At 38.7% G+C, this 27124-nt stretch overlaps 1 protein-coding gene across 5 annotated transcripts in view; it reads right to left on the bottom strand.

The window, feature by feature from the left end:
- The window catches only part of DMD (dystrophin), a 2360554-nt gene that overhangs the window by 1297974 nt on the left and 1035456 nt on the right, over positions 1 to 27124 (bottom strand). For all 5 annotated transcript variants that reach the window (XM_066250305.1, XM_066250306.1, XM_066250308.1 and 2 more), the window contains one exon: positions 26750 to 26922. In XM_066250305.1, the coding sequence (XP_066106402.1) occupies positions 26750 to 26922 (173 nt within the window). The remainder of the gene's footprint in view (positions 1 to 26749; positions 26923 to 27124) is intronic.

The raw sequence follows: 27124 nt of genomic DNA, 5'->3' as shown, positions 1-27124 counted from the left end.
GAGATAGAGATTATATGTGATTCCCCAAAATAGGTAGATGAAGGGAAGGACATAAGTAATCACTGACTCTGACCCTCATTTAAATGGAAGATTGAGCACACTCAGGTTTTGGGGACCATACGACTCTTCTCTGAGCTTCATCAAGCCCAAGAGAATAGAAGTTTCTTACTTGTTGGTCATTTCACTGATTTAGATGGATTCTGTATTAGCAGGAGATTTATTTCAAGTCCCACAATTACTAAGTACGAAAAGCATATGGCATGCTATTCAAATTTCTTGAGGACAGAAAGGCAGCAGAACTAAGCCAGGTTGCAGAATGTGCTGAGTCATAGTTATGGAGCTTTCGGGAAAGCTACACTTGATGAGAATGACATTCACTCTATTTGTCAACACTTTGTTTTATCATCCTTACTCATCTGTGTCTGTTCCTTCTTTTAATTATACTTGGGGAACTATTTATTTTGAAATCAATTGAAAACTGATTTTTATCTCATACAATTTTCTTTCCTCGCTGTCATTATCAATTCATCCTCATCTACTTTTACCTCTAGATTTCAAACTGAAAAGGTTTTCTTTGCAAAGAATTTGCTTAAAGCTAATCCTTTTCTGTTTTTACATAAGATGTGGGGGATGTGAGACTGTGCGGGTGGTGTGGTCCAGATGAAAAGTGGCTGTTGAAAGAAAGGAGGATAAATATGTCCATTCACTTGCTAATTACATTTACTGACTAGCAATGGCCAAACAAGGAGTCAGGTAATGAAGATACCGTCATCATTCTTGAGGAGCCTACAAATGCGTGTCTGTATGTGTGTGTATAGTCTGGGAGAGGAGTGAGAGGGAGAACAGGGAGTTGTGCAAACAAGTAAGTATAAAATAATGTGATTCATAATATAAAGGGTGTTTGCACTCACAATGGAAGTAGAAATTTGCGAGTACTCACCAATGGTACTCATCATTGAATTGTATGTGACTATTCTACAACCTTAGCCAATTATGAACTGTACAAGAGTGGGTGTGCTTATTGCTCACTAATATGATTATAGATGGGGACTAGCAATCTAGGCCCAGGAGCTTATTTATTTATTTATTTATTTTACTGTGGGAAAACATAAAATTTCTTAAGTGTACAATTCAACCATACACATTCCCTTTGCTGTGCATTATAACCGCCATCCATTTGCAGAACTTTTTTTTTTTTTGTATTTTTCTGAAGCTGGAAACAGGGAGGCAGTCAGACAGACTCCCACCTGCGCCCGACCGGGATCCACCCGGCACGCCCACCAGGGGGCGATGCTCTGCCCCTCCAGGGTGCCGCGACCAGAGCCACTCTAGCGCCTGGGGCAGAGGCCAAGGAGCCATCCCCAACACCCGGGCCATCTCCGCTCCAATGGAACCTTGGCTGCGGGAGGGGAAGAGAGAGACAGAGAGGAAGGAGGGGGGGTGGAGAAGCAAATGGGTGCCTCTCCTATGTGCCCTGGCTGGGAATCGAACCCGGGTCCCCCGCACGCCAGGTCGACACTCTACCGCTGAGTCAACCGGCCAGGGCCTTGCAGAACTTTTTCACCTTCCCAAAATGAAACTTTCTACCTTTTAAACAAGTCCCCCATTCCTCCCTACACCCCACCACCGGCTACCGCCATTCTTCCCCTGTGAATCTGACTATCCTAGGTACTTCATGTAAAGGGAGTCATACAATATTTTTCCTTTTGTTTTTGACTTATTTCACTGAACACGTCTTCACACTTCATTCATGTTGTAGTAAGTGTCAAAATGTCATTCCTTTTTAGGGCTCAATAATATCACACTGTATGGATATACCACACTTTGTTTATGCATTCATCTGTCAGTGGAGGTTGGGCTGCTTCTACCTTTGCCTATTGCGAATACTCCCGCCGTTAACTTTGTGTACAACTATCTGTTCAGGTTCCCGCTTTCAGTCATTTTTAGTATATACCCAGAAGTGGGATTACTCAATCATATAGTAACTATTTGTTTAATTGTTTCAGAAACTACACTAGTTTTTTTTTAAAATAGAGCTTTATTCGAATAGAATCATACCTAATCATTTATGCATTGTCTATAGTAGCTTTGGTACAAAAACGGCCGAGTTGAATAGTTATGACAGACACCATATCATCCATAATACCTAAAATATTTACTATCTGGCTCTTTAAATAAAAATTATGTTGATGTGTGCTACAGAAAATTGTGCTATCAATTCTCCACAGAGAATGTATATCTTTTAATAGTTAAAAGAGCTTCACACAGGGAGGCAGAAAGTGGAGAATGTCATTTTCAGCCTACAGATGAAAAGCCAAGGACAGGATGCCACACAGAAGTCACAACCCAAATGGAGTTAATTCAATATTAATATCTACACTCACCTGACCAGGCGGTAGCACAGTGGATAGTGTTGGACTGGGATGCAGAGGACCCAGGTTCAAAACCCCAAGATCGCCAGTTTAAGTGTGGGCTCCCCAGGTTGAGTGCTGAGTCGCTGACTTGAGCATGTGATCACAGACATGACCCCATGGTCACTGGCTTGAGCCCAAAGGTCCCTGGCTTAAAGCTCAATGTCGCTGGCTTGAGCCCAATGTTGCTCTCTTGAGCAAGGGGTTACTTGGTCTGCTGTAGCCCCCTCGTCAAGGCACATATGAGAAAGCAATCAATGAACAATTAAGGTACTGCTGCAATGAAGGACTGACGCTTCTCATCTCTCTCCCTTCCTGTCTGTCTGTCCCTATCTGTCCCTCTCTCTATTTCTCTATCTCTGTCAAAAAAAAAAAATATCCACACTCAACTGCTCCAGCTCAATCTTGCTTTCTCATCACAGAATCATCAAGTTATATCACTACTTTATATCATATATGGAAAACTCAGGCATACATTTTCCATATCAATAAAATCTTGCATGTTTTCTTCATTTTATTGAAGATGATCGTAGGAATACTGCTTCAAGTCAATGTAACTGAGTCTGGCAGAAGCCAAGCTGTATACCTGGGAAATAATTTGACCTCCAAATGTTTAGCTATTAACTACCACGTCAGATCTGTATATGACTGAAAATAAACTTCATTTGAAATGTTAAAGATCAGGGTAAACTGTCCCTTCTACATTGTTTTGAACACAACCACTGGTAAGATCACAAAAGAGCACGAGGGAGTTATATTCAGTGGGACGCTTGATCTATGTAAACACAATAAGTTAAAAATTAATAAAAATTAAAAAACAAAACAAACCCCAAAAAAGCAAAATTTATGTAAATAGAAAAATAAATGACTCAGATCTCGGGTACCAAAGAGCCAAAATAATTCAATGGAATTATTTTACTGTAGTACAAATTTTATACTCATATGGCATCATATTAAATATAAATAACAGTTTATTTTAAATTATTATAGACAGAAGTGGCTAGAAACTCAAAGCATATATATCTTATCTACAATATTAAAGAGAATTTAGGATACACTTAAGATAACATAGTAAATCTTGTTTGTTTTGCCAATGTAGCTTCTGCTTGGCTTGAAAATATCTATTATTAAATAGAAAAATTCAATTTGGGGCCCCTAACAGATCATAGGAAATACTTCACTATTCCAGTTCTACCCAGCTATAACATATAATAACCGATATTTTCAGATCTCACCAGAGTATGAAATATTATTTTGAACAGAGATTTTCTTTACATTCAATACATACCCATGCTAACTTTTCAAATTTAATACACCTTATATAGAATGCATTCCAACGTGAATACTGCACATTGTTTAATTTATTGCAATGTCGTAAGTTTTCTATGACTATGTGTATGACAAATAAATAAAACAAAACATAGAATTTTATTTAAATGTATACAGGATTGAACGGTTAAAGCGAAACTTCATTATGCTTAGTGCAGCTGTAACTAACACATGGTATAATGTTTTGTGAAGATTAAATAAGATAAATGACAACTGTAAAGCCTTCAATCAGTAATAGCTGTTTGTAAAAAATAAATATATACAAGATTTTTATATTTACTTTAAAATAATTTAATAGGGTTTTACACTATCGTGCTAAATGTATTGTCATGATGAATATAATGTAAATAAAACATAGAGGAACATGAAATGTAAGAAATTTTCTCTCTGCTTGAAAAAGTAATCAACTTTTTTTTTTTTTTTTTACTTAACATCCATCATCATGTACTTTGTGTTGGACACAGTTTTAAAGCAAATATTATTATTCTGGCCTCAAAGACTGTTACATATTGAAAAATCTACTATGCTTTTGATGCTATAGGGAGACAAAAATCCATTGATACTCTCGATCATTTTCTCATAAGACTGTGTTCTAATTTGTATAATAAGGAAGAGCTACCGATTTTTATAACAGGAGCCAGCATAAATAAATAATGGGAATATAGTGCCCCATGAACAGAGGAGCTGGAGGTCATCTCCTGCTGGGCTGATCAGGAAAGCTTTGATGCAGCAGGATACTGAAGGATCATTTAGTGGATAAATGTCCTTTTTTCATCTCTAATAGCCCTTCTCTGGTGGAGAAAATTAGTGCTCACCAAGTTTCCCAGTCCTCCCTCATGGCTCCCACACCACCTCGAAGTTGCACTGATACCAACGTGACTGAGTCCTGAGAAATGGGAACGTGCGGAGAGTGAAGCATTACTCCTGCTTTGAGGCACTTCATAGTTGCTGTCCATTCTTCAGCTTCCCTTTGGCAAGGCCCCTCAACTTTACATGGTGAGATGGCAGAACCAGAGACAGAAGTGTGCTTGGTCCCTGAGTCACTGTGTGGAGAAGAGGTGCCTGCTTTCCAGCGGACTTTATATGAGCAAAAAATAAGCATTTAAGTCACTGAGACTTAAGTGTTACTGTATTTCCCCATGTATAAAATACACTTTTTCCAAAAATTTGGGGTCTATAAACTGGATACATCTTATACAGTGCTTGTGGAATTTCAAATGCCACAGATGGAACTGAGGACAGGCAATATATGAAGACAGTGATTCGTCATCAGACACAGATGGGGACAAGCTAATGAAGGGAGTTTTGACAGTGATGAGGAGTTGTATGAATTTTATGATGAATAAAACTTGAGTTCTATAACTTTATGTAATTTTTTTTCCAGATTTCGGGACCCCAAATTAAGGCAAAATTTCCCCAAATATGGGGAAATATGGTAGTTTTTTGTGGCAGAGCAATCACTAATTGTTCTAACCATCTCAACATTTATTTTTTTTTTGGTTAGTGGCATCCTGTTTTCCCTTGGCAGAACTATTTTTCCCTCATGCCAGTTGTTCTTGGGGGGAGGGGCTTTTAACCGTAGTGCTTTGCAAACTCTATTAAAGGTGAGACAAGGATCCAATCAGACCAATTAGATTTAAGAATTTGAATCCAGAGTTAGGAAACAGAGACAGGAGGGTTCAGAGCTAAGCCATTTTGATGGCAACACTGCTAACAGTAACTTTCCTTGAGCTCCGAGTTCCTGGCGCTGTCCTTCCTGGGCCATGGCTGCCTTCTTCATTCCATTCCTGTGAACAATTCAGTATCTCCCCACTAGGTTGCATTTCACTTAGGGTCAGTAATATTGTTTCTGTTTCTAATAACCAAAGCATCCTAATGGTTGTAGATGAAAAGGATCTGCATGTGACATTATGATACATAAAACCATATTCCAAAGAAGTGTAGAATTGGCCATTTAAGATAAAAATAAGTCATTTGCTATAGAGTTCCATGGAATTGCACATCAGAGAAGCCAAGTTAGGGTTGTGAGTTCTAGGCTGTGAATTGTAGATGTTAGCCTCTAGGCTAAGGGGTTATAAAATTCAACTGCCTTCAGGGGACATGCAGGAGACAGAAACTTGTAAAGCTGCTCCAGGTAGAAGGCAGTAAGTGCTAAACTGATCATGTTGACCCATCCAAGCCCTGCCTTGTTTCCTTGTCTTTCAAAGCTCCCTGCAGGCCAAAGAAAACAACCAGGCACAGTGTATCCTCCTGCTCTCTGGTCCCACGAGCTAGCAGACAGAACCAAGGCTATCACAGAGATCCACGGAAGCTCTCTGGGCTGGGGATGGGAAACAGGAAGTGCTGGTGGAGAAAGGTTCAGCTGTCAAGCAAGACAGGGGTTGGTGTGGAGATGGAAAGAGAGTGAGGACATGGGAAGAGTTATAAAGGGAGAGTCTGAAATGTGGGAGCAAAAGGCAAGGAGGACTCACGAGAGGACAATGAATGTTTTCAATGGTGGGCCTTCTATGAAATAAAATGGTGGTGCTACAGAGTTTGTAAATTTAAGATGATTTTGTCAAATTTGTGAGCTGTAATTCTTTATCTTGTACTTTATAGCACAAACACACCTTAAAACAACAACTTATAAATATCTCCCTACAGGAATTATGCAGAATGTTTTATTTTTTAATAAATATCGGCTAACCCAGGAAAATGATTGAGCTCAAAAGAGCAAGTTTGAGATTTTTCTGGGAATCGGAATAGTGTGGGTAGTAGAGCAGAATATCAAAGGAATACAATTCAATTTCAGGACTAAATACTTTAAATAATTATAAATTATAAAGTTTGAACACTGTGATTTCCGGAGGCGGTATGTTCCATTTCTACACCCAGATATTACACCAAATATAGTTTGGGTAATCGGTAGAAGGTAAGCTTATAAAAAGAAAAGTTTGAATACAAATCAAGCAGTGAATGACTAAACGCCAAGGATTGTTTGAAACCTGAGGACTAATCCTAACATAATGGCATATCTCAGTATCTAATGTACATTCCTGAGCAAGTATCAGACTCAAACTGAAATGTTTTTATTGCCGATTTATAGTGTACAACCACTCACACAACAATCACATTAGCCACAAAATGAAAGTTAGTAGCTTGAGTGAAAAAATGGACCCAGAAAAGGGTGTATACTTTATGATTCTACTTTTATAAAATTCTAGAAAATGCAAACTAAGCTATAGTGTCAGACAGCAGATTAATGGTTGTGTGGGTTTGGGGAGGAGCAGGGGGAAGAGATTTCTAAGAGGAAGCTTGTGAGGGGGATGGATATATTCATTACCCTGAATGTGGTCATGGTTTCACTGATAAATAAATGCACGTGGCAACAAATGTAACATAGAACTAAATGTAAAATTTTAACAAGTGAGGGTTATTGTATGTCAGTTATACCTCAATAAAGCTATTGAAAGGGTTAGTAGCTTGGCTCTAACACTATCTAAACGCATTAGTAGGAATAAACTATTTACCTAAAAACAATATATGCTTCCTCAATAAAGAAAAATGACTACAATACTGGACACTGTGGTATACCACACAAATCAACCAATTACAACTAAAATGTTCATGTGCCCAGTTGCTGAAAGTGTTAATTACTAACAAATCAAAACTCATACTTCCCAGAAATTTCCCTCACAAGCTAGGTGCTTCCTTGCCCAACATTATAGTGCCTAGAAGGGGACAGGCGGGAAACTCATCCCCAATGACTGATGGATCTAAGGCTACAAAGCTCTAATCTGTTTGATTCACTCAAAGACTCTAAATGGCCATCCCAACTCCACGTAGAACTACATAAGTCTCTCTTGTAACTACAACACAACTTCGACTCTTCTCTGTGCCCGCCCCTGCTCCATTTATTCCCTCCAGGGGTTGCTCTTAAGAGCACTGCCCAATAAGACTTCTGCATTCAAATCTCTGTCTCAGAGTCTGTTTCTTGGAGAATTCAGTCTAAGATGATAATTTAGTATGCTGACAATTGTAAGTGCAGAAAACATAAGTACATACCTGAAGATATCCTATAAATATCATGAAAATCTATCAGTATTCATAAAGAATAATTCTCTTTCACAACAGCCATTTTTTTGTTCATTGCTTATTCACCTTGTTATTAGATGTCTGGAACAAAATGCAAGATATAAATCTTTACAGAAAACTCAAGAAAGAGATATGGTGAACACTTGGCATGTGATAACAGAGAATCTTTTGCAGAATGTCAGCTATTAGGGACACTGTCATGCTTTGGGAGAATAACTGTCATTAAATTTTAGTATATGGAGGCCCAACATTTTGTTATCTATCTTACTAGATCTATCCACCATGTCAAAATAATGTGAACACATGCCAATAGAAATTAAAATTTACAACTGTTACTGTCAGGAACTTGGCAAAATGTGTCCTGTGAATTTATTAAAATGGCACCTGTAACATATATGGAATTATCAAGATGCTAACTTTTGGGGTCACTTTTCACTTTCCACTAAGTGAAATTTCCATGACAGTTTTTTTCTTAGGATGAAGAGAGAGCATTTGCCATGAAAATATCAATTAATTTTTATTGTTTAACAGCACAAAACACAAGTCAGTCCTGGAAGACAAAGGTAGAAAGGGAAAAAGCTCCTTTACAGGAAGTCCTTTCAGGATGTTGAGTGGTAAAAGATATTTTGCATCTATAGTCGTCCCTCACCATATTGTGGTTCATGGTTCGCAGTCTCACTGTATCGCAGATTTTTAAATTGTATATATCTAATTTCATATCGCAGATTTTTTGCTGTATCATGGTATTTTTTAGGTATATAGGTATTTTTATATATTTATTATTTTAATTATTTTTGTAGTAAAATAAGCATTTCCTAGCCTAAAAAATAAAAAGGTTTATAAGAGTATGGGGAGGGCTTATAAAGCCTTAAAATACATATAAATAATAAAATAAATATAAGGGTACTTCTTCACGGATTTTCACCTATCGCGGGGGGTCCCCTGTGATAGACAAAGGACCACTGTAATGAGAGACCAAGGAAACCAAAACCCGTTAACTGAAACAATGAATGCTTCATTCCTTTCCACCCACTTCCATCTATTCTTTAGATATTCATTTCAAAAATCATTTAATGTATTTGATATCTGAAGAAAGAAATGTAAATAAAGTTCACTTCCAAATGATCTTTATACAGTCCAAGAGACTGTTGGTGTCAGCAGAATGAAAAGTGTAAAAAGGTGGCATAATCAGTACATTTTCCTTTTGCAGTTTATGTTCTGAAGCTAAACTACATTGTTCTTCTGCCTTCACATTTCACTGGCTTATTAGTAATAGAACATCTGTGAGATAAGTATTTCAAATTCTGTCCATTTGCAGTCTTTGATATCAAAATTTAGACATCATAGGCAGAAATGTATCATAAAAGGCATTTAGAGAGCTATTTCATGGAAAACATGTCACGTTTATATTTTCTAATATTCACAGTTATTCCCTATGAAACATTTTTTGGAGGACGGAAATCATTGACAAAAGATGTCACTTATGACTTAGATGTTTTGAAGCAAGAGCAGAAATATTGAAGTATACAGACAAGGAATCTGATTTTATACGGTCATTGATCAGGGCAGTCTTCATATAAAATATATTTCTTAATGCCTTTCATTTATTTACAATTATACACTTAAAACACATGGTCATGTCCAGCCAATAATATGTTGTCTAATCATAATTATTAAATCGTTATAATATAATAGTAACTGGTTGTACCTTTCATGGTTGATATGCCACCAAACCCAAGGGACCGTGAGGCTGGTCCACCTGAAGCTAGTAAAAACCTAATCACCTTCCCCTTAGCTATGCTGTGATCTATTTCCTTATTATGCACAGAATCCTGAAAAAAATATGGGACTGGAAGTAATTCCAGTGCATTTAAACCCAATCTACAATTTAATTTCCTATGTGACCTTTGAAACATCACAGTTATAAAAGTCTAGATTTCTTAATTCCCCTAATTTGCCACAGCTACTTCTTTATTAAGAAACCAAACACAGCAACTTTCACGCAATTTTCAGTCTTCTCTCTTCTCAATAAAAAAAGGATTTTCACTTAATTTCACTTCTCTCATTGTCCTGTGTTCTTCAACCTTAAAATACTTCAAGCCTTGTTTATGTTTCCATTAAACCTCCTTCTTCCTACATCTCAAAAGCTCTGCTCCTTCTTTTGCTGTCATCTCGTCAAGTCTTCCAGATTTGAATCATTCTCATTACTCTTCATGTTTCTACTCATAAGCCAAGTGACTTTCGTGTGGCAAGTAATTATGATCACGAGGCAAAATTAACTTATGAGCAAAATCTGTCTTCATCTATAGTGAGAACTAATTTATTTTTGGCTTCTTTAGAGAAGGATTTCCAAAGAATTGTGTTTTTGATCTTCCAGGACTTTAACTTTGAAAATGTTAGAATGAAGAATGAATGTCTAGCATGATCAGACAGTTGCACAGTGGTTAGAGCATCCGCTTGGTACACTGAGGACCCAGGCTTATAACCCTGAGGTCGCTGATGAGCCCATCTGGCTTGTGCACGGGGTCGCCAACCTGAGCATGGGATCATAGACATGACCTCATGGTCGCTGGCTTAAGCCCAAAGGTTACTACTGTCTTGAAGCCCAGGGTCTCTGGCTTGAGCAACAGATCCCTGGTTTAGCTGGAGCCCCCTAGTTAAGGCATGTATGAGAAAGCAATCAGTGAACAATAAAGGTGCCACAACTATGAGTTGATGCTTCTCATTTCTCTCCACCCTGTCTGTCTCTCTCTCTCTCTCTCTCTCTCTCTCTCTCTCTCTTCTCTCTCTCTCACACACACACTAATAAATAAATAAATAAAAATAAAAAGAATGAATGTCTAACTGGTACCATACATGCTATCTGCTAAGTAATAGAGACTTTCAGGGATTCTGTGACCATAAAAATTTATCATAATTTCAATTTGCCCTTTAACACAGTGGTCCTCAACCCCCAGGCCACGGACAGGTACTGGTCCGTGGTCTATTTGGTACCGGTCCACAGAGAAAGAATAAATAACTTACATTATTTCTGTTTTATTTATATTTAAGTCTGAACAATGTTTTATTTTTTTTTTAATGACCACATTCCCTCTGTTACATCCATCTAAAACTCATTCTTGACGCTTGTCTCGGTCACGTGATACATTTATCCATCCCACACTAAAGGCCGGTCCGTGAAAATATTTTCTGACATTAAACTGGTCTGTGGCCCAAAAAAGGTTAGGGATCACTGTTTTAACACTAGAAAAGATACTGTTGGATAACTTTTAGAAGACTTAGGATAAACTTGGCACATAAATAAAACTCAAATCTTTTGACAAATTATCTCAAATACTTTACTGGTGATAGAAAAGCAGAAATTCAAGTATTTTATGCCATTCAAGAATTTGAAGTACCATGACTGTGTCTGCCCTTTATTTTCTAGTTCTAATTGTGTCAACAGTGTGAATTCCACTAAAAAAAACAACCAAAAAAAAACAACAACCAAAAACAAAGTCCTTTTTAGAATTTTAAAGAAAGATTCAATAATACAAAGACCTAAGCACAGTTAGGTATATACAAATAACAAAGGTAAACATCAGTAAAAGAGTAAAGAAACAAACCAATAAGAAAGAATGAGAAAGTCACACAAGCTTCAGAATGCAAATGCATAGGCAGGATCGAGATAATGCAGGAATCAGAAAAGTTGCACAAAAAGCAGGAGAGTGGACAGCTGGGGAAGGAAGTGCAGTCAGTTATGTGAGTGGGAGAGTGCTTATGCCCACCCTTCCACACCGAGTCACAGCCCGTTGGGGCTGCACTCATTCCCTCGCCTCATGACACTTCAGTGCACTCTAGCTGATGCCCAATAGCCATTAATGGCGTGCCTTAGTCCGAGGGCTTTCTCTGAAGCAGACAAGGCACTACAGTCCGATGCAGGCCAGGCTGGAAGTACTTGCAAAAAAGAATAAATGTCCCTGAGCAGCACTAAACACTGACTTACAAGAGTTGGATCATGGAGATATACTCCTAAAACCTGTGCAATCCTATGCACCAATGTCATCCCATTACATTGAATTTCTCAATTAAAAAAAAGGACAAGAGATGGAGTATAAACATCACAGCTCCTTGCCCCTTTGCTATAGTAACTCCGAGACACCTGTTTAATGGTTTCCCAGACTTTCCCCATGGAATTGAGCCCCGGGACCCCACAGCAGTGACTGGCTTCCTAATGCTCTGTAAGCGATGTTCCCCTTTCCTTTCTCGCCGCTGTGCTCCTCTACCCCTGCTTCTGAGAATCACCGCCCAAATCAGAGATCTGAACTCAATCCTGTCTCAGGACTGGCATTTGGAGAAACCCAAACTAAGACACTTTTAACCCCCTCACATTTTATTAAAACCAAAATCAATTCTTAACCATGGCTAGTCTGATTCTATAGATAGACATACAGCAAAGCACTTAACTGGACTGAAAAATTCATTCATGCTTTCAAAATATAAAGCAGGTACTCATTTTGAGACAGTAAGTGTAATGGATACACAGAGATTTAGTAGAAGGAAACCAAGAGATCGTGTGTTTTTAATGAATTAAATTCCAACTAATGTTAGGATTCAAATAACAGGCCTTTAAGAAATTTGAATTCTAATGGAAGTCATTACAAAAATAACAATTCCCAAGCCTTGGATCCTATAAGTATACAAAACTTAGTAATTACCAGGAGGTTGTCTTGAATCACATATCAGCTTCTATTTTGTCTCTTTTTCTCACAATATTAATTTGATGGAGTTCCTTCCTCATCACGGCATTCTATGGATTTTTCTTTTATTTATGAGAAGAGAATGCTTCCCCTTTAGACATGGTGACCTAGATTTGAAAATGCTCTATTATGTGTATTGTGAACCTACTTATTTACCACAGCTAGACAGAGACTCCTTCTTCCTTCAGTGTGTAGCTTGCTTGTTTTTAAACAAATTTTGCCAAGAGACATAAACCAGATGGCCTTCTTCAGGGTTATACTGTGAACCGTGATAGTCAGCTTCTGGTTGTTTCAAGCAGCAGACAGTTGGGGGTGGAAAGTCATGGTGCTCTTTGGAAATCCAACTTCCAAGCGTGATGAAGCCCAAAGAAACTCTCAACTTGGAAAGTGAAACTATGACGTCAAGTTTGATTCCATACTCTTATTTTATTTTCAGGAGTCTTTACATTTCTGGTTCATAATATTCCAGGATTGTTTTGAAAAGTAAAAGTGCCCCCAACACATTGGGTTAAAGACAAACATGTAGAAAAATATATTCAGGATACATTTCCAAGTGGAATCAGAAAGTTGTAGGCTGGGCTGGCTCCAATAGTTATGTGTTTCATCCAACATGTAACCTGATGCTGTAATATTCTAGCAGAATAGTGTGGTACTGTAAATTGTTAGACCTAATTCCATCCTTTGCTAGTTTTGTATCCTCACTCCCCAAGCGGCTTCATTGTGAGCACAGTATATTCATCTGCTCCTGGCCTTTGGGCTTGCCACGAGTCTTGCTTTAAGCCTGGGCCATATAGAAACACATGGGTCAGATCTATTCATTCAACCTGCTATCCAACAGGCTGAAGTAGACTCAGAGTAGCCCTGTAGGCATGATAGTAACTTGCTGTTATTTTGGGTTGCATTTGTCACATATAATTATTGTGATAACAGCTGACCAAGAATGCCAGACCCAATGGGGCCTGCTGGACAACAGCTCTGAGTCACTTTTACATTACTGGGAGATAAGAAAGAAACAAGACAAATATAAGAGCTGGCGTTTATGTCATACTCATGATGTTACCACTTTATGGAAGATACCCATAAAGATTACAGAATTATATCTCTGATTACCTCAGAATTCCTTCAAATCAAGGGGCACAGAATGACAATTTTTGCCCTAGGCTGCACTGAACATTAGGAAAGGCAAATTAAGGAAAGGAAAAGCATTTCAAGAGAAACTAAACAGACAAAATTCATCTTTTGTGAAAAAAAAATGCACCTTAAATTTCCTCAAATATACAGATTATTCAAATGTTAAGAAGTTTTCAAATGTCCATCTAAACTGTTATTTCTTTTTCTACGCCATTTCAGGAAACCACATAGAATATTTTAAAACATGTTGTTTCATGCAGAAATCTCTCAGAATCCACATCTTTAAGCTTGTGACGGGCAGTTTTCCCTTGAGGAACTGATGTTTTCAAGCGGGACTTGAGACTGTCCACAGAGAAACTAAACCTAATAAGAAAATAATTCTTGTGAAAATTGCCTTGCAGGCAGAAATTTGCAATCCTCACAGAGTAAACACATTTTTTAAAGTGTTAACATTTTAAAAAATGGCAACAAATTCCTGCCACCCTAGAAAAGTAGAGGTTAAAAGAAGCAAGTACGTAAGCAGACAAACCAAGTGTTTGTTGACTTCCACCAAAAAGTTATGTTGACTTTAGTGGCTAATGTGTATATTTTTCATTACAAGGGACATGTTTATTTCTCACAAATACCAGAATTAGAAGAATATATCAAGATCGCAGATTATTCATATACTGCTATAACCATACCTCAAAGTCATAATTAAGTCCTATTACAGAAAAATCAAAGTAAATAAGAGGCAATTTACCCTTCATAAATATTTTGTTGAATAAACTATAATGGAAATAAGACTCTTGTTAGCAGAAGAAACAAGAGTCTTATTTATTCCAAAATATTACAATGTTTGAGTGGGTGGTTTATTATTTACATTTAAGCCCCCATGAATTTAAAACATGAATATGTGTTGAGCAGTTACCAAGGAATTATACTGTGTTTGGCTTAGGGGTGAAGAAGGAAGATGGCACAGTTTCTGCCCTTTAGGAACAAAAGCTCTACTGGATAGTGCAGAGTTGCACACAGCTCTTTGGAAGACACACAGATTCATGACAAGCACTTGTAAAGGAAGTACAAGGACATAGGGCTCTAGGAACGCAGTGCATGCGATAACTGATTGAGACCCAGTGAAGGATTCCAAACGGTGATATTTGCAAAGGGCTCTGAATGACTGGTGGGACTTTGACTGCCAAAGAACAAGTTAGGGTTCCTCAAGCACTTGAGAACATCCTTTACCAGTTGGCTTTGCCAAGATTCTTACAGGACCACAATCTATTTCCTCTACAGATACTGAACATGAAGATGCTACCCTGTAGCCTGACCAGGAGGTGGTGCAGTGGATAGAGCATCAGCCTGGGATGCTGAGGACCCAGGTTAGAAACCCCAAGGTTGCCGGCTTTAGCATGTGATCATTGACATAACCCCATGGTTGCTGACTTGAACCCTAGGTCACTGACTTGAGCCCAAATGTTGCTGGCTTGAGCTCAAGGCTTCTGGCTTGAGCAAGGGATCCCTGGCTTGGTTGGAGCCCCCCCCCCATCAAGGCACATATGAAAAAGCAATCAATGAACAACTATGGTGCCGCAACAAAGAATTGATGCTTCTCATCTCTCTCCCTTCCTGCCTATCGGTCCTTGTGTGCACTCCATTCTCTCTCTCAGTTGCCATATATATACTCTACCTTGCAAATTTTAGTATATTTACAACACTGCAATTTCAGATATAAGCTATTTTACAGATTTATACATTTCCTTGTTGCCGCAACTGAAGAATAGTATCTGGAAGAGAGAACATATGCTTAGACATAAGAAATTCTATGTGAAGTGTCTAAGAGACAGGGTGCAGCAGACAGGAGTTCATAACTTGGGTCAAAGTGAAGTCTCTGGCATATAATTCCTATGTGCACGTGGGACGTTATTTGTTCTCTTTGAACCTCAAGTTCCTCATCTGTAAAATACGGTTCTCCTGAGGGTGAAATCAAGTCTAGAAAACATTCAAAGCATCCTTAGCATGTATATATGCGTTACTAAAAAAGAAGCTCGCTAATCCTATGCAAGGCCTATCTTACATGTCCAGAATGGGCTGTTTAAAAGACAAAACACACTTCATCTATGCCCTCTTCCATAACCATTCTCTCATTTTTCAATAACTGTGTACTATTTGGCAGAGCGCATAACATTCAGAAATAAACACCGTATTTCCCCATGAATGAGACGCACCCTTTTCCAAAAAATTTGGGATCTAAAAACTGGGTGCGTCTTACACAGTTGTGGATTATTTTTACTTGCATTTTCCACTTTTTCGTGCTTGTTTTTGCGCTCACTGTTGAAGACAGTGATTCATCATCAGACACAGATGAGGACAAGCTAATGGATGGGAGTTTTGACAGTGATGAGGAGTTGTATGAATTTTATGATGAATAAAACTTGAGTTCAATAACTTTATGTAATACATTTTTTTTCAAATTTCAGGCCTCAAAATTAAGGTGTGTCTTATACATGGGGAAATACAGTACATTTCCCAGCCTCCATTGTGGCTTCGATGTAGTTATGCGACTGACTTCTGGCCAATGAAGTATAAGCAAAACATGGCAGCCTCCAAGAAATTTCCCTAAAATGCAATATGTTTACATCCCTTGCCCCTCCTCCTATTCTCTGTGGAATGTGGATGTTGTGGGAACTCCATCATGCAACACGTGCAGGAGGGCCCAGCATCAAAGGACAGCGTGGTAGAAAGCAGGAATGACCAGAGCCACCACAACTTTCTTCATTCAAAGGCCTTGGTTTCCAAGGAGAGGGAAATGTCTGTTCTGGAAGGCATTGCTACCTTGAGCCTCTGTGACTCTTTTTTTTTTTTTTCAAAAAAAAATTTTTTTAATTTTTTAATTTATTCATTTTTTTTTTAGAGAGGAGAGGAAGAGACAGAGAGAGAGAGAGAGAGAGAGAGAGGAGAGACAGAGAGAGAGAAGGGGGGAGGAGCAGGAAGCATCAACTCCCATATGTGCCTTGACCAGGCAAGCCCAGGGTTTCGAACCGGCGACCTCAGCATTTCCAGGTCGACGCTTTATCCACTGCGCCACCACAGGTCAGGCGAGCCTCTGTTACTCTTAACCAAAAAAATTCTAACTCATAAAGTAAAGAAAGATTCTGGGAAAATTACATTCATCACAGTTTTACTTTCACTCAAAAATCATCTGTTCTGTGTAGAGGGGAAAGATGTATATTGAGAGAAGAAAATTTGGGACATGAAAAAGCCAAGAAGCGTACAATGAGTCAAGTCTATTGAGTGGCGTTATTTCTCAAATGAGGCTAGTCCTATAGGAATAAAATTGGTTTCTATATGAGAGCATTTTCCCTTTGGCAATAATGAAAATAAAGTTTAGGCAGATAACAAACAAGCCAACTACAGCCCCCCCCTTCCATACACTGAAGAAGTAGAATCACTTATGGGGAAGAATGGAAATGTGTATAAACAGCTATCCTGGGAAACAAACATATTCAATTACTTTGCGAAAAAGATCCAGGTATTGATCTATGGTTAACTCCGAGATTATGTGAATTTTATATCTAGTCAATTTCATATCTGAAGCAACTTTTAAGCTAACCTTTATGTGAACTGAAAAGATGTATAAGAATCTGAAAAACTGTTGAAGAAATAAGGCAAATGATGCTGGATGAAATGGTTCTCATAAAAAGCAAATCACTCTGCAACTCCTGAGTGCTCTGAACTAGTGATAGGAACATACAAACAATAAGCTGGTGGGCAGAAACAAACTTATGTTCAATGCATGTCAAAGAGCCCTTTTATTAAATAAACATAGCAGATCACTTTCATCCAATTCCTTCACCGACTGTCCTCAACAACTAAGAATTCAGAAGAAATTATAAGTAGAGTGGGGCATATCAATCAAGGGCTTGTTTAGGTACCTAATTCAAATGGTAAACAATACTAAATGGTTCATGTTTTAAATAGCTTCAAAAATCAGAACTACAGGATAAGGATATTTTTGTTGATAATTGGTTTGTTTTAACAAGACTGTTTGATAGTCAATAAACTAACATTAAAGACTTCCTAACACCAACTACATGGGACTAATCTTTTGCAGTTTAAAACTCCGGCTTTGGTGGTAAAAATTCCATGTAATTGGCATCAGCAGTCTGTCAAATCATATATTTCATTTTAGGCTGATGGAAACAAAGACTCCTCTATTTGGCTAACAATTGCTTGCCAGTGGTGTGCAAAGTGCACCAACTAGCCACTGAAAGGCAGGAATTTACAATAGGTAGGGAATCATTTAGATCAGGGGTAGTCAACCTTTTTATACCTACCGCCCACTTTTGTATCTCTGTTAGTAGTAAAATTTTCTAACCGCCCACTGGTTCCACAGTAATGGTGATTTATAAAGTAGGGAAGTAATTTGACTTTATAAAATTTATAAAGCAGAGTTACAGCAAGTTAAAGCATATAATAATAATTACTTACCAAGTACTTTATGTCGGATTTTCGCTAAAGTTGGCAGAATAAATCTTTATAAAACAACTTACTATAGTTAGATCTATCTTTTTATTTATACTTTGGTTGCTCCGCTACCGCCCACCATGAAAGCTGGAATGCCCACTAGTGGGCGGTAGGGACCAGGTTGACTACCACTGATCTAGATTATGCAGAGCCTGGGCGGAAATAGAAACACTGAACAGAACAGAATGGAGAAGAAGGGAGTGACCAGGAGAGGCAAGTGCTACGCTGAAACACAGAAGAGGAAGCCAATATGGCAGAGATGATGGTGGAGAGGCTGAGCTCGGTGAAGGAAGATTATAGGAAATGACAGATTAGTAAAAGATTGGCCTTTCTTAAAGTTTTGATGATTTATTTCTGGCATACTTGACATATTGATGCTGGGACATTACAGTTTTCATCATCACTGCCATCAAACAGTATTTATTAACTATGTGCATTGTACAAAGAAGCAAAATTGACCTGGTTTCTGACATCTAGACATCAATAAAATAAGTCAGACCAGTCAATGTAGATGAAGGTAGAAGAGCAGATAATGAACAAGATACTTAACTGGGGCAAACTTTTAAGTTAATAATAAACTTTTAAGTATTTCCACAATATACGTAAGTTGGTGAGTGTGTCCATATGTCTCTGTATAATAATGTTTTCAGATACATCTGTGGAGATAAATGGTGAATTATTTTCTTTATACAGATAACTAAGTTTTATGCTTAGTGAAATAGCCAGTCAGAGAAAGACAAGTACCATATGATTTCATTCACATGGGGAATCTAATGAACAAAATGAACTAACAAGCAAAATCGAGACAGACTCATAGATAGAGAGCAGGCTGACAGCTGTTGGCAAGAGGGGGGCTATTTGAGGAGGGGAGAGGGATTGAGCCAAAAAGGATACAAAATCCTCATGGACTCATACAACACCGTGGGGCCTGCTGGGATGGGGGGGGGCGGTGGAGGAGCGCATGGGCGAGGATAAGAGTGATGGAACGGGCTTGACTTGGGGCGGCAAACGCACAGCACAGCGCACAGATGATGTGCTGTAGAAATGAACACCCCAAACCTGTATAATTACGTTAACCGGTACCACGCTGATAAAGTCAATTTCAAAATAAATAAATAAAAGTAAGTTCTATGAAATCAATAATGATTTCAACAGCACAGAAGCCTTCCCCTTATACCATGGTCTCAACAGGGCAATCCAGTGGAACACAAAGAGAAAATTTCACTTCTCCCACCATTTATCACATCTTCCTCTTCATTGTCCCAGGGAAGGAATGCCTGAGAATACTTTCCCTGGTCAGTACAATCATTCTAAAACGAGATGTAAAGAAAACTTTCTCATGTTCAGAAGAGTTTTGTTTTACCTCTTACTTCTTCATTCTACCAAGTTCAAAAACCAATAGTAGAATTATACACTGGCAGGCATACATATGCGTGCACACACACAAACTTGAAGGAAAAATACGAAGATCCGATCTTGCATGGCAATCTTGACATTGAGTACCGACTAAGCCTGAGCCCTCAATGTCAGTCTTCCCTGAGTCGTCAGGATCGGGTGTGTGCTGATGTATCCTCCTGACTGCATCGGCACTGTGACAAACAGAAGAGGCTGCAAATGCAGCTAGAGCTGAATGTCTCATCTGGGAACAAACAATCCTGGAAAAGCTCCCTGATTATGCATCTGTCCCTCTAACTTCCATTTCGGAGGATAAAATTGTATGGTGATACATGAGGATCAGTGTATTATTCTTCCCCTCTGTGGGTACTGAAGGCTTATTTCCTTCACCTTGACACGAGAGAAAAACATTTATTGAAAGTCTCCACAGAAAAATTACAAGTGCGCTAGCAAATGCTTGGGAGGAAGTTGCAGGAGGAGCGAACCTGCAGAATCACAGGCTTGATCCCTGGAGTCTGAATACAGACATGATTAAGGCATTTTCTCTTTGAATCGGATTTCTTTGGTTTCTCTTCCTGTTTTCTCTCCTTTCATTTCCATCATTGTCTCATTTTCCTTCAACGCAGTACAAAGGGCAGCAGGAGTGTGAGTGCTTTAATACGGTGGGCTTGGTACTCTGGGAACGGAACAAAGGAGAAATCCCTAGGGAAGCAGCTTCCAGCTCTCCCACCTGCAGCATCCTGGGGGCATGCGGCACTGCGGTCCCAGCACCACGGTAGGAAATCCGGAAAACTTTAAAGCAGCGCGTCCACACACTTAACTGAGGGTCTGTACCACTAAATCATAAAGTATCAGGGCTCTGTGATGAAATGGTCCAAAATAGAACAATGTAATATGCTTTTCTTAAAGCTACACTTTTTTTTCCAGTAAAATTCTGAGTTAGATCCTTTTTGTACTTAAAGAAGTATGTATTTATTATTTTTAAGTATAAAGTTCAACTCTGTATAGCATACACACAGAAAAGTGTAGAAATTGCAAGTGTACAATTCCAAACACTTTCTTAAAAGAAACATATCAATGTAACCAGCATCCGGATCAAGATATAAAACATTCCTCAGACCCAAAAATCTGCTCCTGCTCTTGTTAATGACTTCTCCTCACAAAGGTAACCACATCTGACCTTAAGGCCCCAATATGCCTAGTTCTGAATTTCATAGAAATTAATTCATACAATGTATATTATTTTGAGTTTGGTTTCTTTTATGTACTACTGTTTTCCTATTTCTCATTCCATGATCTATTATTGGTAATACAATTTGATTTTTCAAACGGCTTCACACTGCTTTCCCCATATTTTTTGAGGTTTTCTTTTCCTCTGGAAATTCAGTACTAGAAAAATCAGTTCTCTCGGTCTCATGTCCTTTTTACATCAGACCTGAAGCTCAGAATCACCTTGAACTTAACGACTTATGAGCCATCCTAAAATATTTGACTTAATGCAATTCCAAGAGGGAACATCATTTTTTTAAAAAATATCTTCCTTGATGTCAGACCACAACCTCACTGTTACACAATAATGCCATCTTATGGTTATATAGCAATTTGTAGTCTAGAAACTTCTTTCCTTCTATCTCATTTGAACTGGGATATCCCTTTAGGCTTGGGAGAAATTTCCTGAAAATGGGGCAAATTTATTAGTGATTTGAGAGTATCAGAAATAAGGACAACAAAGTATTTGACGCTTAGTAGACCCTCAAGTACACTGCTCACAGTAATTAGGGGATCAGGGAACATGCAGATAGTCCAGTACTTTCAGTCTTTTGTATAGTGCATTTTCACCAATGAAATAAAAGTTGGTTTTGCATCTCATCTGCATAATTAAAAACCGTTCTTTGACTTGTTGTTTGCTTTTCTGATGTTCTTGTTTAATAAAAAAATCAAATGCATCTTTTTTTATCACTTCATATTCATTTTAAAATATCCCTGAATTTTTGTGAGCAGTATATTTGTTGAAAGAAGAACTTTGTTTTTCTCATACTAGAGAAATCTTATGTAAATTCTCAATTTTTGTGTTTCCTGTCAGTATGTTTTGTAAGCAATGTGTAACCTACCAAGAAATAGATGAAAACAGAATACAGCAACACAATTAATGTCTCACAAAGTTCAATGTTTATCTTACATACATGCGTATCTATACATATACATGGGATTCATGGATTTACCCCTTACTGTGTTCACTATATGTATTTCCACGGAAAGGTGCCACTCCTGATAGTTTGATAATTTGTAATCTTGAGACACATGCTGAAATTCTATACAGTGAAAGACAATGTATAGAAGCAGGTCTCTTAGACAGTGAATGAGCAGTCACAAATCAATCTGACTTTCAATTCTCTACTCGCCCCTCCTAAAGAGTAATGTCTGCTTTACATTATGAAATTAATACAGGTGAGACTTCCTATTACAGCATTAATGAGTTTGTTGATTAATTATGCTGTCAGAACCTATGCTTTAAGAATGCTAAGAGTCGAATGCATCTTCTTATCTTTGTAATTTCTGAGTAAACTATGCAAGCTTATTCAAACTCAGTATTTTGGTAAGGTAGAAATACACCAAGTAGCCTGTGTTTGGCCAAGTGACTTAATATCCTCACTCTCCCCTGTAAAATAACGAAGCAGGACAAAAATCACTAAGGTATTTTCTAGCTGTAAAAAAATCCTTTATTATGAATGATTCACTATCTACCATAGTTTGGATTATGGTTCAACAAAAAGTCCTCCCGGTCCCTCTTCTACTGCAGAAGGGACTGCTTCCCCATTCTAGGGATGTCAGGGTGTTCTGGCCAACAGACTGTGAATGGACTTCACATGAGCACGGGCTGTAAGTGTTCTCGGGAGGTTAGGCTTGTTTCACACTCTGGTGATCCATCATGAGAAAAGCATGCATGGCACTGACCATTCATCTCAGGTGTAAAATAAAGATACAGATAGCAGACCTTAACCTAACACACATGCTGGAACCTAGTTCAGCTAACCCACAGCTTGAAAGAGCAGCCCAGCCTCGGTCAGCCAAACCATAGGCAACCTAAATATCCATGAGCGTGAGAATAAATGCTTGTTGTTTTAAGTCAAGTTTTGGGGTGATTTGTATCATCACGTTATTGGAATATCTGACTAATATACTAACATTCATGGATCATATAAGAAGAAATACCAACACCTTCTTACTGGCTTAAAGGTATTTTAATTTAAACTTAAGTTGGCTTATTACAAAATTCAGTAGATTTTTGTTGAGAACCCAACATGAAGGCTATACTTCCACTCTAAGGATTCAAGAATCTACCATTTTATGTACCTTGGTGTAAGACAAGTCCCTGATGACAATAAAAATGGAGCCCAAATTCCAGCTAGACCCTAGTTATATGACTTAAGCTTGTCTGATAAGAGGAGTCTGCAATTTATGGCCCACAACAAAATATGGCCTGCCACCTGTCTTTGTAAATAAAGCTTTGTGAGAATAAACCATGTCCATTCATGTATTATATGTATTATCTATGCTTTCTTTCACCCTACAACATCAGAGCTGGGGAGCTGCGACAGAAAATAGACGGTCTGCATAGATGAAAATATTTACTAACTGAATCTCTGCAGAAAAAAATCCACCCCCTGCCTTATTAATAATTCTTCTGTCAGAAACCTTAATTCTAAAGTTAGTTACACTAAAAGAAGTAATAATTTAAATACTTTTTGGCAGTGATAGCAGCAAACAATATCCAGTGGCAACAGTGCCTCTGGGTGCACCAGCACATCATGGCCATGGCAACAGCTTGTATTCAGATTCATTTGGTGGCTTTTTTTTTTTTTTGAGACAGAGACAGAGAACAAGTCGGAGAGAGGGACAGACAGGAACAGACAGTCAGGAAGGGAGAGAGATGAATGAGAAGCATAATTCTTTGTGCAGCTCTGTAGTTGTTCAGTGATTGCTTTCGCATATGTGCCTTGATGGGAGGGAGGGTTACGGCAGAGTGAGTGACCCCTTGCTCAAGCCAGCAACCTTGGGCTCAAGCCAGAAACCATGAGGTCATTTCTATGATACACGTTGGCTCAAGCCAACAACACTTCATTCAAGCTGGTGAGCCCATGCTCAAGCTCTCAACATCAGGGTTTCGAACCTGGGTCCTCAGTGTCCCAGTCCAATGCTCTATCCACTAAGCCACTGCCTGGTCAGGCTAATTTTGTGGCTTTTTATGCTGGATGTGTTTCTGAATGCCTAGCCCGGTCTTTCTTGAGGGGTTTCAGCCCATTTTTTAAACCTGGCTTTCAGACCTTTCCACTGATTCCATGAGCTACCTAATATCCTTCTAATAAGATATTTAATTCTATCTAACGTAACCAGAGTCACTTTCAATTCGCTGAAAAGCAGAACCTTGAGTGGTTCAGGGACCCCGCTTTATTCCCGACTCTGAGGAAGATGTTCCTATTCCGTTCCCCAGGGAGATTTGCCTCACCATCTAGCAGAGCTCGAATCTATCAACCCGTGCTTGACTGACTGTCCATTTTCTCTCCAGGACTGGGAGGTTCTTCAAAGCAAGGACTGAATTTAATTCATTTTTCTGCAGTGCTCAGGAAAATGTGAAAGAATATCAGAATAAATTACCAGACGTGAACACAATCAGCGCTATAAGACCATCATTTTCATCATCAAAATTGCCAAGCTTAATTGAGTCATTATCACGTATAAGCAATCCACTAAGCACTCTACATGCATTGTGTCATTTAGTCCTCATAAGAACTCTGTGCCTGAGAAAATATCGTGTCCCATTTTCTAGATAAGGGAAATGTGGAGCATAAAATGAAAGAACTAGTCAGCAGAAAGCCAGGGTTCCAAAACAATCTGGATTCTACAGCCTGTGCTCATAAGCAATGACTTCAACCAATTTTACCAGCAAGTAGACCAAAAGCCATAGAAAAGCTTATGGTCCCTGACCAATTCCTGGAGAACGCCAACTAGAGTAAACTTCAGATACTTTTCTAGTTTCTGCATATGACAAAAAAAAAGTGAGTCTACAGGGTTAGAGCCACTCTATCCCTTGCTGGACATATGGAAGGCCTCCTACCGGTGAGATTTCAGTTTACCCTCTCTGGGCAATGGAGTGCTTCTGCTTCTTCTAAACTCTACGATTGAAGGTGAACTAAGAGGAGACATCTATATGACCCTGTAAGAAGGGAATACCTCGCTCACTGGCCAAAGATAACATAAATAAAGTAGGGAAGAAGCCTAAAAAATCAAAAAGGTTCCCCACTACTTCAGTGCCGAGTGGAAGGTCCCTACAAAAGCACAGTAACCAATGGCTACCCAAGAACCCCCTGAGATTCTTAGGAGATGGTACTGGTGGCCTGGATGGCTGGGAGGAAACACTGTCTTGTCTCTGAGATACGACATCAGAGACAAGAACATCCCAATAGTGACTGGGCACCCACAGAGAGTGTGATGAAACCGGCCTCGCTGGAGTAGCTTGCAGAGGTTCATGGGACTCAATGCGGGACTCTGAGGGGAGGGGCCTCTGGTGGCATTACTAGATTTGCCTTTTGCAGTATATCCACAGAGTTGCTGCGTGTCTTTTCTTCTATCAAGACTGGCCTTGGATCCTTTGCGGTCAGCTGTTTTGCAGCAAGTTGAAAGAAAACTATTAGACCATCCATGTAGGAATAGTCTTGGGTTTCTGGGGGGGTACCGTGAGTTCAGACACACTGAACAACCACTTTGTACTCAGTAGTACTAAGCTCATCACATAAAATAAAACATAGTTCTTGTCTTTAAGGAGCTTGGGCACCAGGCAGAAAAATCAACAAACTGATTACTACGTGAAAAGTTTTAGAAGTAGGTCACTTCGGGGCTACCAAATCTGGCAACATTTGCAAATACCAAAGTGGTATATTGATATTGTATTATATTAAATGATAAAGTAATATCTAAGTTTCTGGACTTCATGATCAACTGACAGTTTTAGGATCTTAAGAAGGAAATCACAATCTCAGTGAGACCCGAAGGACAAATTGGACAGGGGCAGAAAACATCTGAAATCTTCAAATCAATTTCATATTGCTAAAGCGGAACTTGGAGAGCTTGGAGGGCAGGCAGGAAATGATACCCAGTGAGGCCTACCCGATGAGCAGGGGTCATGCGAAGGCCTCGTATGCCCAGCTAATGAGTCTGGACTTTTTTTCTAAGGGAAATGAAAGTACAGTACTGAAGTTCTTGCACTTAAGAAAATAATTCTGGGTGAAACATAACTGGGAACAAAGTAAGGATGCTCACTGGAGTTAACAAAGATTCCTACTAGCAGGATCAGTTCAGGAACCTAATGTATTAAGTCAAGAACTACAGTAGAAATCGGGATGGTTAAAAATGGATAGAGGTGAGATAGAAGGTTCCCTATAACCATTGGAGAATTATTTGATTTCCTCCTAGACTAATAAAGGAGCCTGTCTTGAGACTATACATTTGAAACAAATCGTTTTAAAGCCATTAGAACTTCATTACTTCTAACCCAAAACTGGAAGAGAAAACAACTCTACCTTCTTGTGATGTGAGACTAAAGAATGTATCTAAATTTTAAAAAATTGATCAAAAGCTAGTTATTTTAATTAAGATAAGCTCTAAAATGTTAATAATCATCCTAACAAATGCTAAATCATCCTAACAAATTCCTTGCAGCGCAAAAATAAGTGGGGAGACTTCAAAATAAAAATGATAAACGAAAATCAACTTTTGGTTGGTAGCTTATATTTCAAATATATTCATCAAAGTATCAAACTTCTATAAATATATCATGCACAGATCTGAGCAAAGATATACCCTCTGTACTATACAATTATCGACACCAGCACTATGAAATGACCGAACCTCTTTGACATTATATGAATTTAGCAGAGACGACAGTGCTCCAGAATAATGCTCCCCTCAGCACAGAACCATGTCTCAAATTCAGCTCACCAGCATGAACTGATCATCGTTTGTTTCTCACTCCACTTATTTTTTTCCAGTGATAGTGATACTTCTCCCTCTTCCTACCCACCTCTTTCCTTCCCCCAGGGAGAACAGTGAAACGAACACTAAGGTTCCTTAAAGCAGGTAACTTAGTAACATAAAAGTGTCACCTACCCTTGGCAGTCCTTGTACGTTTGGTTAACTGTTTCCCACTGGGAGTCGAGCTGTGAGAGAGCTTCCTGGAGCTTCGCCCTTTCTGCAGGTATGGCACTTTGCAACGCTGCTGTCTTCTTATTGTGAATAACGTCAATCCGACCTGAGATTTGTCGCAGGCTATCCTTTATATTCTATATTATTGAAGATTAAAAAAAAAGAGAGAGAGAAAGAAATGAATCAGCTGCCTAGGGGATAAAAACCAATTATAAACCCTTGAAGTAACAAATGGTCTTGCAATTTTTAATGATTGACTTTAAAAAAAACTTATTGGGGTTATACTGGTTAACATAATTATACAGGTTTCAGGTGCCCGATTCTGCAAGACATCTCTGT

The sequence above is a fragment of the Saccopteryx bilineata genome, chromosome X, assembly GCF_036850765.1.
Source record: "Saccopteryx bilineata isolate mSacBil1 chromosome X, mSacBil1_pri_phased_curated, whole genome shotgun sequence".
In the NCBI taxonomy this organism is placed as follows: domain Eukaryota; kingdom Metazoa; phylum Chordata; class Mammalia; order Chiroptera; family Emballonuridae; genus Saccopteryx; species Saccopteryx bilineata.
Note: the sequence above shows the minus strand (reverse complement) of the source record. Positions and strands in the feature narration are given on the sequence as shown.